The 14,872-nt window shown below is 41.3% G+C and overlaps 1 protein-coding gene across 4 annotated transcripts in view; it reads left to right on the top strand.

Moving 5' to 3' along the window:
* Positions 1 to 14,872, top strand: part of SMARCA2 (SWI/SNF related, matrix associated, actin dependent regulator of chromatin, subfamily a, member 2) — a 181,967-nt gene that overhangs the window by 27,572 nt on the left and 139,523 nt on the right. For all 4 annotated transcript variants that reach the window (XM_057724018.1, XM_057724017.1, XM_057724016.1 and 1 more), the window contains exons 5-8: positions 3,238 to 3,493; positions 9,869 to 9,995; positions 11,934 to 12,107; positions 13,212 to 13,385. In XM_057724018.1, coding sequence (XP_057580001.1) covers positions 3,238 to 3,493; positions 9,869 to 9,995; positions 11,934 to 12,107; positions 13,212 to 13,385 — 731 coding nt within the window. The remainder of the gene's footprint in view (positions 1 to 3,237; positions 3,494 to 9,868; positions 9,996 to 11,933; positions 12,108 to 13,211; positions 13,386 to 14,872) is intronic.

The raw sequence follows: 14,872 nt of genomic DNA, 5'->3' as shown, positions 1-14,872 counted from the left end.
ATAAATTCACGCATCTAATAAAGAGCCCTTCCTCCCCTTAGCTGCCACGGGACACCCCTCAGGAGTGTCAGGGCGTATTTTGACTTCTAAAGTGAGGACTGACAGGGAAACCGACACATTTTGTACCTCTGACAATTAAGCCTAACTTGTTTACATTAACAAGGGGTAGGAGATAAAAGAATGTAATGTCTTCCATCTGAAGATATCAGGCGTTCTTATCATTTTGCAGAGCATAAGTGTCTGTTATCGAGATGCTCTCTGTTGATACAGAGAAAATCCATTCTCTGAAGGACAGGCAGAAAACACCTCCTGGTTAGGTGGTTATGTTCTGGGCGTGTCTCATTGCAGCAAGCTGCATTCAGTTACCTAGCCTCCGTAAGGAGAAGTTCCTACATAATCTGTTGCGGAGGGAGGAGAAAATAGACCCAGGCACTAACTGAACTCGCAGTGTTCAGTTAGAAAGGAGTTTGCTCGTAAGTGACTCTGATGGGGGATTAGCAGGAAGCACATGGCAAGCCAACTTATCTGAGTATTTCTGCTGAGTTGTATGAAACTGTGGAAACAGTTGCTCTAGAAGAGCATACTTCCAAATTTGTCAGCTAATACAGTACCAAGTTTCCTTGAAAGCCTTTCTTTTTGCTGTGGAGTTTTTTTAGGCTTCTTACTTTGGTGTCCTTAGTGGCAAGAAAAGTGACCAGAGCTGAGGGTTGAGCATGTAGGCACTTTGTCTCACTGAACCCTCACTACCACCCTGTGAGGTGAGTACTGTACTCTTATTATCCCCATTCTACTGACCAGGAGACTGAGGCACCAGGGGCTGGGTGACTTTCTCAGGCTCACACAACCTGTAGGTGAAACTTACCAGTTCTTTTGGAAAGATACAAGGTGCTTTAGAGGTACCTGTTTAGTTCACAGCAAGTCGTAGTCCTTTTTGAATTGGAGATTTGAATATCTAAGTCCCTGTTTGGGTCTCTCTACACTTCTCAATTTTAAGGGTCCTTCAACCAGATAAGAATGTCTCAGTCTTTATGGTTTAAAGAAGCCTAGCCGTGCATGTATCAGATCTAGTTCACAGTCATAGGCTGAAAATGTCCAGATTTGGAACCAGGGATACCAGACGTGCTCTGGATATCTCCCATTAATTGTGTGGTTTTAAGAAGAGTGACTTGAATATACCTCAAGGAGTTGGCATAGACGTCTACATAGGTATTTACAAGCCATAATACTAAAGAAGAAAACGCCCAAAGTGAAATGTGTACACTGTGGCACTAATGGCTTTTTTTTGATGACATTTAAACTTCAAAAGGAGGAACATCACTTTGAGAACTGAATTAAGGTTAACTAGTATGATATTGTCGTGTCAGCAAGACCTGGATTTTCCTTTTATTAAAAGTGGTGGTTTTTTTAGAGGGCTTCAATATATTAAATTTATTATTTAGTAAGCTTGTACCAAATCTTCAAATATTTTTAACTACGTTTCTTCACTTATTAGGGAAATTCATAGAATCACAGAGAATGAGAGTAATTGTTGGAAATCTCTATCTCCTCTCTTTTTACTCAAGCAACCCAGATGAAAAAAAATCGACCCTGTTTTAAAGACCTCAAGGGGAAAAATAATCAAAAACGTCCCTCCATATCTCATTCCAGTGCTTAACAACCTTAAGATTTAATGTTTAGAGATTGGTTTCTTGCATATGGAGGAAAGAAACTCTAAATCCGAAATATTATGAAAAGCTATGCATTATGTAAAAGACCTCCCATTCAGAAAAAAAATCAGAATGTGCTTAGCTGAAAAGAATCTCTTTATTATGATAATACATCTACAATGCCTAAAACAAACAAAAAATTAAAAAGAAACGCATTTTTCCCTCCAGAACTTTTCATCCGTCCTAGAACCAGGGCTACAGATTACCTCAAGAAATGTAATCCAGCCCTAGGTCTTTGGGAAAGTTTTACCTAATTTCAGGAGGAGAACCAAAGAACAGCAGCCACATGCACACAGACACACATACTCAACACTCACACGCACTGTAGTTTCGTAAGCACTTTGTTCCAGGTCTTCCCATTCCTCCTGTCAAAATGTATGCTATCCTCGCATTGTCATTTAAGCCCACTTCTAACTGGTGTTTGCTGGCAATTGAATAAATGTGTCTAATTTTTCATAATATATGTCTTTGTATGGTTAATTAATTCACTCTGAAGTACAGAGATGATTATTTTTGTTACCATTTAATAATTTTAATATTTCTCCAGTCATAGAAAACACTTGGAAGAATGCCTAATGAAAGGTTTTAACATCTGCTTACTGAGATTTTCTTTTTAATTGACTAACTCCTCTTGTAGCATCACTAATTTTATTTATAACTTTGAAATAAGTAAAAATTCACCTAGGAGGAGAGATGGAACACTTCCTATTTTAGGTCCAGACCCAGCAATCAATTTAAGCTGCTAAAGTTTAATGTGTAAAATTGCTGTAAATTAACTTATCAAGTGCATTTTGATAAGCTTAATGATTGCATAGCCCTTTATTCTGATAACATGAGAAAATGCTCTCTTGAATTTTAATATTTGCTAGGTTTTCTTAGGTGTAACAAGCAGATTCTTTTTCCCCTTGCACTGAATATTTTTTGAAATATTTTCTAATAATGTAGTAAAAAATTCAAGTTCCCTAGATGCACCGATGAAATATACTTTGTAGGTCATTCAGGCAAAATGTGTGCCCATTTCAGTTTACATCAGAGGACTGGCGAGCTGCTGTCTGTGTTTGTAAAACATGGGTTCTAACAGCAGGGCTATCCCAGAACGGGATGGAGGGGGCTTGTGGTGTAGTTTGCAAAATGTGATTTTGGGACCACACCCAAATTGCATCTGACTGGTGGGTGACTCCCTTGCTTTTTCAGAACCCTGAATGCACCTGTAATCATTTTTAAAAATCCACTGTAGACCTACACGAAAAGCTGACTGTCCATTCCTTAATCAGTTTACTACCTAAGAGTCATTTTGGGGGCAAGTTCCCTTTGGGATAGATGCCGGCTTCTTTTTTTCTTTTTCCTTTCTTTTCCCTGCTTCCTCCCTTTCCCTCCCACCTTCCTCATCTTCTTCCCTTCACTCCTGTTTTCTTCTCTTGAGAACTTTCGTTATCCCCATCAGCTGGGCCCTGGGGGAGCAGCGGGCAGGCTGGGTGTGGGCACGGGGCGCCTTCCCTTCAGAGCTGCCCATGTCACTCTTGTCCTGCAGGCCCAGGGCCAGAGCTCAGCGGACCGAGCCCCCCGCAGAAGCTGCCAGTGCCCGCTGCCAGCGGCCGGCCTTCGCCCGCGCCCCCCGCAGCAGCGCCGCCGCCCACAGCCGCCGTGCCCGGGCCCTCCGTGCCGCAGCCGGCCCCGGGGCAGCCCTCGCCCATCCTGCAGCTGCAGCAGAAGCAAAGCCGGATCAGCCCCGTCCAGAAACCTCAAGGCCTGGACCCCGTGGAGATTCTGCAGGAGCGGGAGTACAGGTAATACACCTGCCCCGGGGGTAAGATGCTGTGTTCTTGCGCGGACCACCCAGCCTAGGGGGTGTGGCGTCTCCTGGTGTTGTGGTCATTCTTTTCTATGGGACCAGGGAAAGGCCTAAGGGAAACCGCAGAGGCCAAGACTCATGCCTGAAAATGATTTCAGAACAGGGTCTCAGAGGAGAGTTTCTCTACCACTGGGGTGGAGGGTGAGGACCCTCTGGGGGTTCTAGGTTCCCAGGACAGTGACTTTTCACGTATTCAGTCAGAAAACGTTTTTTTTTTCCAGAAAACTTTTATCCACCATCAAAAGCCCAGCCCAGAGTTCCTAAAGATCCAAGGAAGTGGTCAGCCCACACTTAGATTATGCAGTTTCCTTCTGGTTTGTCAGTTTGTCCTTGAATGGTGGGTGTGAGCCGTTCAGATGTGTAGTACAACATCTGTTGGCTTGTCCTTCAGGTGAATGGGATACATCTGATACTGGAGCCTATACTTCAGTAGCCTGAGATAATGTATTCTTTGATTGAGTTCATGCATTTGTTGGTCTGTGGCTTGGTCTAATGTTTGGGGTAGGCCCTATGTGAGTGTCTTCATATGGGGTCCTTAATTTAAACTCGTACTCCAGAAACTTCATTTTCACCTGATTTGGTACATTTATCTAAATCAGGGTTTGGCAAACCTTTTCTGTAAAGGTCCCTAGAGTCTCTGTCATAACTACTCAGCTCTGCCCTTATGGTGTGAAAGCAGCCGTGTTGGCTGTGTTCCAGTAAGACTTTATTTATGAGAACAGGCTCGGGGCAGGGTTTGGCCTGCGGGCTGTAGTTAGCAGATCCTGGATGTACCTGGTTAATGTCAACCAAAGAGAGTCCAGTAAGTATTGAGTCAAGATAAAATGAAACTGAGATGGCGGTTTCGGGAGTTAGCCAGAAAGCATTCTCTGCCACTAACTAGCTGTGTTGCCTCCCTCAAGTTACATCTCTTTTCTGACTCAGTTTCCTCCTATGTTAAAAGAGGATATTATAGTATCTTTTGTAGGGAGAAGATAAAATGACATAAACACTTTCAATACATATTACCTATTATTGTTATTTCCACAGTATGATTTAATTAAAAAGATAATTAGGGTTGAAAACCTATAGGGAATGTTAGTAAATGTCTAGGATCCCTTTTAAAAATTACCTTACTCTTTATTGGAAAACACATGACTTACCTGTTATTGTATTAAAATACTAAGTTATCAGCCTTGAGAGTTACTTTGAAAGACGCCACAGTAACTTGCCATTAAATGTGTGTAGCTTTTTTGGATGGAGAGTATAACTGTATTCTCACTGCTATTACTAATCCTCAATTAAGAGCTTTTCTGTTGCTGTTTCCAGCTTTTCCTGTATCCCTAGAGAGCTAAATACTCATCATTAGCTGATATTTCTGTGTTGATAGGCAGATTCTGTTGGGTGAATAATTGCTGTGTGGTATAAAAGTCAAATCCTAGCACTATGTACTCATTTGGGGCAGAAAAAACTGTATTCATATGCAGTCCTTTATGTGGCTGTTGAGCAAAGAACTCAAAAGTCATTTTTAAAAGATGGTAAGTGGGGTGGGGAGTATCATTTGGTTACTCTAAAATTCTGACTTCCTAAGAGCGAACATTTGTTTCCTACCTTGAAGGTACAGAGCTACCAGTCCCTTTGTTAATCACATGAACTATCCTCTTAACACAGACACTATACCTAGAAATACATCTGGATTTTTTTCCCCCTTATTCAGCCTGTGTTGTGTGTGTGTGTGTGTGCGCGCGCGCGCGCGCGCGCGCGCGCGCGCGCACGCGCATGCGTGCGCGTGTTTACTGACTCCTAAATTTTCTTTATCTTTTTTTACCAGAATTGTATTTGCAGGCCTTTATTGTAATGAGCTCATTTTAGCAGCACTTTTTTTGAAAATGACCTCAATGGATGGTCTCCCAAAGTATACAGTATTAATTAGTACTATTTAGCCTATTCCAGTGTGTGGAAAGCTTTCATCCTCCACACCTGTGTCAAATAAAAAAAGTATCTGTCAATACCTTTTAAATTATAAGCATTGCAGAAGGTGGTGGAATGGCTATTTTTCATGTTATTGTTATTACTTGATAAATGTCTCCTGTTTTGTAAAGCCGCCTGGCTTTTGAAGTGATAGATCTGGCAACCCTGAGTTCAAAAAGCTGATGGGTCTTTTGGCCTGAATGTTCCCATGGCCATCTTGAGAAGAAGCTTAGGTTTACACTGGCAGGGTTTTGCAGGGCATCTTTTATCTTCTTTAGTTATAGAGCAATAACTGGCTTCTGCCTATATGAAGATAAATTGTCCAACTGCGGAGATTAGTTAAATTTACCCCTTAAACAGGGTTAGAGTAAGTCCCTTAGGCACTTGCAAAAGACAGCTAAAAAACTGCCCCTCTTTGAGTAAGCGGCTTGCTACCCTTCAGCACCGATAGGAAGAGTCCAATGTATCTTTCTCTCCTGATTGAGGATTTGAGCGAGGTCTTTAAAAGAAGTCTCTTTTATAATTTCATAATCTTAGTTTGAGCAAAAATCATCCGTCAGAAATTCTTTAACAGATGTTCATTTCTTTGACTACTGTAATATCACTCTCCTTGTCTGTGCAACTTGAAAGGAAATTGTCAGAATCTTAATTCTTTTTTACTTTTAAGTCACTTGGCTGCTTTTCTTTGTTCATCATAAAATCAGAATTTTGACAAATTGACCTTTTTTCAATAATAGCATAAATAAGTTTCTGCATATGAACACTGCCTCAATCTATACAAGCTCTTCAGTTAAAGACATTTGGTTCTCATTTAAATTGGATGCTTTCTTTTAGACCATCTTTTCCTCATGACGGAACTTTACTGCTTTTCTCTGTAGTAAGTGTCGGTGACTTTTTTTGGGGGGTGTTTTGGCATGCTTTTTTTACATATTTGTCAATATGCCTAACTTTAGTTCTTCCCTCTAGGAGTAGAGGGTTGGTCAGAAGTGCTCCAGGAATTATCATGTTAGCATGTAAATTCTACAGATGTTTGCATGAGAAAGAAATATATTTCACATTGAAAGGAGTTTATTTGAGAAGAGCATCTTTGAATTCTGTGAGCCCTCTTTGGTATCAAGTCAAAATTTAGTCCACTTCAAGAAGCCAGCATAGTCCGCTTACCGTGTTTTTTTGTCCTGCCTTGGTCTCCATTACAACCCTGAAAATTCTTTCTCAAAAATTACCAGGGGCTGCTTCATCAGCAGAGTTACCAAAAGTCAGTCTCCCTCTCTCTCTTTTTTTAAAAGTGTCACTCAGCTCCTGGAAGGAACAAAATGTACCAGCGTCATTTTCTGTTCAAATAACTCTCCTGCAGGAATCATAAACTTCTCCTCTGGACCTGAACAAATATCTGTCGCCTTTAATGGAACTCTTTTTCTTGCCAGAACAGTAACCCCTCTTGATTTACTGTTCAATCTGTATGAAAAACCTGAGTGACCTAATTCTGCTTCAATTTTCTGTACCCGTGAGGACACTAAATGAGTCTCCTGCAGTTATGCAGTATTACATCTGTTGTTGTTTCGGCAAGTTTAGAATCCTGAATCTCTTTATCGGACTACCTGCTGAATCCCATTGATGGGAAGATGAAATTGTCTGGAGAGGAGCATTACTTAAAATGAAGATTTCTATTCACCACCACCACACAAAGATAAAATTTTCTACGTAAAAGAGGCCCCGCCTGTACCTCTGCTACCTCCGCCCCGCCACGTGCTGAATCGAACGCATGTAATTTTACTCTGGCATCTACCTTTCCTTTTCTCCTATAGTTTGCACGTGTGCACGTTGTACTTCTTGCCTCCCCTTCATAAAAGAAAGATTCTTTTGTGCTGGGGAATCTGAAATTCAGTGATGGATTGCGAGGCCCTTTAGAGAAGCAGTCTTTTCAGGAAGAAGTGCACCCCTCACCCACTCCCATGCCCAAGTCAGCTTCGGCTCATCTACCCCACTCTGCACCGCCCCACCACCCTCCCTCACGCTCCACCTCCCGCTCTCCCCGTTCAGTGTGATTTAATCTCTACCCCGTCGGCCCCGGGGTCCTAAGATTGTCTATTCAGTCCTAGTTCCACAGTCCTTTAGACGGAGTAAGGGAAAAGCAGCCATTCCCCTAATGTAACACCTGACCCACTTTGTCAAAGAGAGTAAAACACAGTACCAAAGGGTAGGTTGAGTCCTGGGAGAGTCAAATGAAAAGGATCTGCAATAACTCTAGAATCCAGGAGTTAGAATAACCATGTCATTGGCCCTTAACTCACCCTGCTATAGTGTTTAAATTTCCTTTAGTATGGCCTTAACGCTACACAAATAAAATCGTTTCAGTTTAGGTTTTTTTTCCCTTCAAATTATGTATCTGAAAAAAAAATCTGTAATAGATCTTTCTCTTAGTATCCTAATTGTTAAGATGCATCACCTGTTGCTGTATTTGGGACTTTTTGGTTATGTGCGTATTTAAGAAAGTGAAGTGGATAAAGAAGTAAAGGTTTGTTTCATATGGAGAAAATTTTAAAAGCATGATGAGAATCCCATGAGTATCAATATTAAAAGGAATGTGGAAGGAAGTTGGGAGAGTTTGAACAATTTGACCAAGAGAATAGATTGATGAAAGTTTATTACTGTTGTTTGAACTAACACATTTTTAGTCTGTTGCATGGTTAAAGCATTTAAAAGTATTATTGTTTGTGTTGGTTTGCATAGTTTGAAATAACACACGGTAACAATGATAATACTAGTAATAACACATGATGATGGTCAGCCATTCAGTAAATCAAACTTAATAACACATATATACCAAAGAGGAATCTATCATAATAGTCTTTTCAATGAAGTCAATGAAAAAGGATGCAATTACCCTTGCTATCATTTCTAAAGTTTTGAAAAAGAAGCTATTTTATTTCTCTACCAAACAACTCAATTTTTGAAAAAGCCCTCATGTTGATAACTGGGCTATATGAACTATTAAGTTACTTTGCAGCATCTAAGTCATAGACGGTTTTACTTTTTCATGTTAATATATAGCATCATAGAGTTTGGCCACACCGTAATACTAATTTTTAACAGACTCTTTAATTATCAACTTTTATAGTTGAGTTCCAAGAGTGTTTGCGGTTAGAAAGTGTTTTTTAATTATCTGCAGTATTGTTGCAGTGGTGTTTGTGTCAGGCCAGTGAGGGTTCCAGTCTTGGCTCTCTCCTTTACTGGCTCTGAGAAGTCCACGTGTTTCTTGATATCTCTGAACTTCAGTTTTCTCATCAATGAAATGGTGCATTTACCTCGTAGAGGTGTGTGAGAGAGAGAATTAAGTTGTGCTTTAAATGTGCCTAACTTAGTGTAGTTACTGCTAGTTTAGTTTAACTTACTACCTTTTACTGCTCTTTCTTTGTCGAAATCTATTCCAAGACAGTTTTGCCCCAAATTTGAGGGGAGGTAATTCTAAAAATAGATTTAGGTGGCGTATAATTATTTGTAAGAATAGGATCCAGGTGAACTCTAAAACCAGTGTCTGTGACTCACAGTAATAGTATCCCAAATGAATGAAGTAGGATGTCCTTTATTTTCTCTTCTGCCTCTCTTGTGAAGAAGTACCTCCATTTCTATTTTTTGATGATGTCCAGAATGAGACTCACCAGCAGTCCTTTTCTGGAAATTCTTAGTTTTTAAATCCTGTTGACTATAAATAGTAAAATGCTGCTCCAAACCTGATTTTTTTAAAATGCCTAATTTGTCTTGTCTTTTCTCAAGCAAGCACGGCTCACAGAGGAAGTGGTTGTGGTTGGCAGGGTTCTCTTTCTTTGAATGTTTTGGGTTGGCTGATTTCTGTGGCCTCAGCACCTCACACTGCTCTTGTTCACTCAGCTTTAATGGCTGTCACCCTCAGCATCTTGGCAAAGAAAGGAGGGAAAATGGCCCCGTTGCCTTAGGACAGAACTAGAAGTTAGAAAGAGAACTCCGTTGTCTCAGCTCTGCACTCTGGCTGGCCAGGCATTCAGGAGCAAGTCAGCGTTTCCTGTCTCTCATTTTCTTTCTCCCTTCGGAGGGAGCCATAGGGCTTGACTTTCCTCCTAGATGTATTATTCTGAGCCTTCCTTCCTGGCTGTTAGAGAGAGGTTGCGAAGAAGGCCAAAGTGTTAAGTAATATAGCACCTGTCTGCATGAATGCAAACGTAGCTTTTCTCTGTTTAACATCAGATAATCTAGCTGGGTATCAGAAATCGGCCGTCAGTATCTGGAAGGTGAACTTAAACCTAAGGGTGTTGTCTATCATTTAAGACCAGACTGTAATGTATATTTCCACCTTCCCCCTCCTCCATTTTATTATCTCCTTTAGACTTCAGGCTCGCATAGCCCATAGGATACAGGAGCTGGAAAATCTCCCTGGCTCTTTGCCACCCGATTTACGAACCAAAGCAACCGTGGAACTGAAAGCACTTCGGTTACTCAATTTCCAACGTCAGGTAATACCTTTTCCCCAGCACATCTGAGGTGCAGGAAATAAATCTAATTGTTCCAGAGTGTGATCTGTGTGTCTCCTGAAGTCTGTTCAGTATTGTTATAAAGATATAAACTTAGTAAAAGAGTGTTTCTTTTCAACCAGCAGCACAGAGCTAAAAGTAATGAAGATGAACTGCTTATTATTCTACTTTTCTCTTCTGTACATCAGAGGCATTTTTTTTTTCGCCCACATTATGGTTTCCAAAGTCAGAGTTACGGCATTTTGTTACTGTAGATGAAACCTTGAGAACAGATGGGATAGCTCATGTTTGCCTTTATGATTTCAAAGACAAACAGGAAGGTGATAGATCAGAGCTTCTCTGTAAAGAGAAATGTAAAATCCTAGCCAGGACTATGAAAATCATTTGAACAAATATGAAAGCCACGCAACTCAATTAATAGCTCGTTGTTTGTAGAAATACATAAAACTGTGTTTTGTAACTGTTGGGTATTCATCCGCACCCACTTTTGGAGCATTTAATCACATCAGACCCCTGTGTTGACTAATCAGGGAATTTGTATCTATTGTTCTTGCTGTGGTCTTAGTAGTCACTGATGAATAAAGGCTAGCATAGCGATCTATTTTATAATTGCTGAATCAGTAGGAGACTAGTGGAATGAAGTAGAGCTAATTTTCACTTTGGTGAGTTTTGCCGTCTGGACCCCAAAGCTGCAGGTCCCTCTGGTTGTCACACAGCCTCATTTAGCCAAAGGGGAAAAGGAAGGCTTCTTTGCCAGTGAGATGGGCTTGTTTGGTGAAGGTCTTGGGGCATGCAAAATGAGATATTAATGACTGAAAGTAGTTTGGAAGTATTGAATTGCATGCCTTGGTCTGTTGGAGGATGTGAGTAAAATCACAAGGCCAGCCTGCTTGCTGTTGTCATATGAACTTGGAAATACGTTTGCCTTGTTGGTTATACTATCCCAAGAGGGCGGCATCATGGTGGCTGGCAGCTACTTAACCATAGGTTTGTGAGAGTAGGTTAGAGCTTAAATTAAAAACAGAAAAAAGAAAAAGCTTTCTGTGTTCCATTTGCTTCTTTCTTATAGGTAACTTCACAAAATGCATGGATAAGCTGTTTAATGAAATTTTGTTAAATCAGTATTTTCAGGAATAAGAATATATTCAAATTGGCTTCACTATGCTGGATTCTGATTGATTTCTGATTTTTGCTTCTTATTATTGAAAAAATCTGTTATCTACGAAGTTTTCCAATGAAATTAACTGTAAATGGATGCTGAGTTCAGATGCAGTCAAATCACTATTTCAATGCATGTTTCCAACCCCCAGCTTCTACCGCCATGTAACATACAATACGAGTGAGGTATTATATGTATGATCTAAAAGAAGTCCATGATATAGTAAAAAAAAAAATTACGTATCTTGCAAAGGACGTCATTGTTCAGAGCGGGAGGAAGCCAAAACTAGTGTTTCCCGTCTTTTATGTGAGACAATGAATCAGTATCTGCAGCTACGTCACACGAGAAGGAAGTAATTCTTCTATTCTTTTTGCTCAGCATCATTAACGTTAATCTTTAAACACAGAATGTTAGCATGGCACTTAAAATGAAGTAAAAAAATTTAAAAAGCTTATTAACTAATTAACCTCATTAGAGTAATTAAGTAGAATGGATCAATGTATTTAAAAGCCAAGACATCTTCTATTTGTTTATTTTCTTTACTGTTAACAGTGCTGTACTTGCTTCTTATCTGAATTTTTTGGAAAGAAAACTTAGAGCATCTGTGAAAATACCATGTACGTTTGGCATGATGTTTACTAAAAGGCCAACTGGGATGGAGAAACTCGGGGAGTCCCCATTCAGCTGCACCAGATGGAGGGCAGGGGACAGGGGTCTGGCCTCCGTCTGGGCAGGTGTTCTTACTGCTCCCCTCTTGACAGCTGAGACAGGAGGTGGTGGCCTGCATGCGACGGGACACGACCCTGGAGACAGCCCTTAACTCCAAAGCATACAAACGGAGCAAGCGCCAGACCCTGAGGGAAGCCCGCATGACCGAGAAGCTGGAGAAGCAGCAGAAGATCGAGCAGGAGAGGAAGCGTAGGCAAAAGCACCAGGTACTCGGGCCTGGGCTCTGGGTGCCCTGGTGTGGACCACGATGCTCAACCAAGTAGCTGGGTGGAGTCAGAACCACTGAAAAATGGACCAGTGTGGGCGGTGGGGACATCACAGAAGGGATCCTGGGAGCTTACAGAGTCCGACCACACCAGTTCGTAGATGAGGAGACTTAGGCCCGGCCAGCGAGGTGGGTGACCTCCCCAAGGTCACACGAACGGTCGGTCAGGATAAGGAGGAGGACCCTGCTTTCTGAATTCCAATCAGGTATCATACTCATAACCCCAAGGGATGCTGCCGACAGGGTAGGCCTAGGCAGGTTTCCTAGAACAGAATCCTGGGGGAGAGGGAACTTGGGAAGAAGAGCGCAAACAGTTATTTTTATCACAAATATAAATATAGTATCCTGGGCTTTTCAAGGGCCCAGTTGAAGGTTTCACAGGGGCAGATATTTTAAAACATTCCTTTCTAGGGATTTGGAAATATTTTGATGTAGGATTTGATCTTGTGTCAGAATCCTGTAAATTTTGTTTTCCTGTGCTTAATTTAGTGCCTTGCTTAGTTTTGAAAAGTGTTGTCCTTAAGTGTAAATAAGGTTATACATTTCCCCTCTTATATTTAAAAAGTGGATACAAGCGATGTATGGCAATTTTAGCTTTCTATAAGAATTATTTTGAGCGACAACTCTAAAGGGTTTAAGTGAGAGTAGAAGAAACACTACTTTTATAACGTGGTTCTCACTGGAAATACCCGTCTCCCTGAGGTTTATTTGAGAGTGATTTGCTTTAAATTTTATCATGACTGTTTTTGTAGGTCTCTCTCAACCTTTGATCTTTCCAATTTCATGTGGCCACACCTTCAAGGCCTGGGAGGCTTCTCTTCCACGGGCTGGCGCCAAAACAAACTTTGAGAGGTCATCTTTCCCACCACCCCGTAGCCCACACCTCAGACATGGAGACACACCAGGGCACCTGTCCCAAAATAGGTTCTAGTCCCCCATGACTGTTCAGTACACACGGAGAGTTTTCTTGGACCATGTTATAACCTCAAAAGACATTGGGAACTGGATTTTAAGCCTTCTCTCCTCCCCGTTTTGGATCCTTTAGGAATATCTGAACAGTATTTTGCAACATGCAAAAGATTTTAAGGAGTACCATCGGTCTGTGGCCGGGAAGATCCAGAAGCTTTCCAAAGCAGTGGCCACTTGGCACGCCAACACTGAAAGGGAGCAGAAGAAAGAGACAGAGCGGATCGAAAAGGAGAGAATGCGGAGATTGATGGTAAGGGCCCTGCCTGCAGGAACCCAGAAAAATGCTCCCCTCACAGCCATCTGCACTGAGAATGTTAAACATGCCATAGTAGAAGGAGAAAGTAAAAGCTGCTTATCAAATATACGAATCCATTCCTTTGAACTCCATGGGGATGGGGTAAAAACATCTCCTCTTTCCTAGACAATGTTTGCCACAAATCTAGGGCCATCACTGATGAGTACAGTGTTTCCATGTCCTAGGCTGACACTGCTGTTCAGATGATAGCTTCTCACATAAAGGCAGGTAGTTTTGATAACCAGACCTGGAAGGATGGAGATGGAAGTTCTTTTTAAAGTGTTGCCTCTTTGAGACTAATGACATAAGTTGTTTTGAATGATATCTCATTAAGTTGTGTCTTGGAATCTAAGAAGTTCTCTTTTTTTTGAAGCCTCTGGTACTTCAGAATTCTGGCAGAATTTTTTCTCTAACAGTTTAGAAAGTGATTTTCAAGTTAATTTTGAAATGTTGCTTTTTTGGTTGTAGCCGTGTTACTGTCAGAGGCTATTCATGGATCATTCATTCCCACTGTTACTTTTTAATGGATGTATAAACACAGAAGGAATTGGTTTATATCACTGGCCTGCGTGTTTGATTTCACTGGGCATATGTTTTTGGAATTGGCCCTCGGAGCACACCGTGGATTTGAGAAACGTGTGTATGATGTGTATTGATGGGAGCCCTGCAGATTCTATCTGGGATGTACGGTTTGAGTGTTGGATGAAAGTACAATCAGCCTCAACCCATAGTCACGTCCTTGGCAAATTCCAAGTGACATAGTCTTCCCGGGTGGTATTAACGGTTTGCATTTTTTTTGTCATTAATTTTTGGGGGTTTCAGAGAGTAAACACCATCTTTTAAAAGTTTCTGTGTCCAGGTACTACTAAATCTTCCCATCATCTCCTGCCTCCCTCTCCTCTTTTGGGAGGGACCGTGCTGTCTAAGGGATTGCTGACTAGCTGGGGAGACCATTTGATAGCGATTGGAGCAGGGAGCAGTCGAATTTGTCTGATTCAACTGGAGTGAAACTGTATTAGAACTTCAGTAACAGATTGGCTTGACAGCAATGATTAGGCATTTGCACATCACTAATTTTTGCAATTAAATGATGGAATATACAGATAACAGAGAAACGGAAGCTTTTTTATCACTCTTTCTTCAAGTGAGATCAACCATAACCAAAAGCAATTAGAGTTATAATAGCATTTGAGGTTCCCGCTCATCCAGGGGGCAGACAGCAGCCAGACGGAGCGATGAGGCTGCCGTCACTCGGGCAAACGCTGGAGGGACACCCCTGGGCTGAAAAACCGGAGCCTCTCGGTAAAGACTTTGCAGTGTGAGGATTTTATCCTGTGTCACATGAGGAAGATATTTTGGGGATGTCCTTTTACTGGGATGTACAGAGAAAGATTTCTCTTGCAGTGGCCCAGAGTACATCAGAGTTTTTATTCCATTTAACC

Source organism: Hippopotamus amphibius, chromosome 2 (genome assembly GCF_030028045.1).
Source record: "Hippopotamus amphibius kiboko isolate mHipAmp2 chromosome 2, mHipAmp2.hap2, whole genome shotgun sequence".
Taxonomy (NCBI): domain Eukaryota; kingdom Metazoa; phylum Chordata; class Mammalia; order Artiodactyla; family Hippopotamidae; genus Hippopotamus; species Hippopotamus amphibius.
Note: the sequence above shows the minus strand (reverse complement) of the source record. Positions and strands in the feature narration are given on the sequence as shown.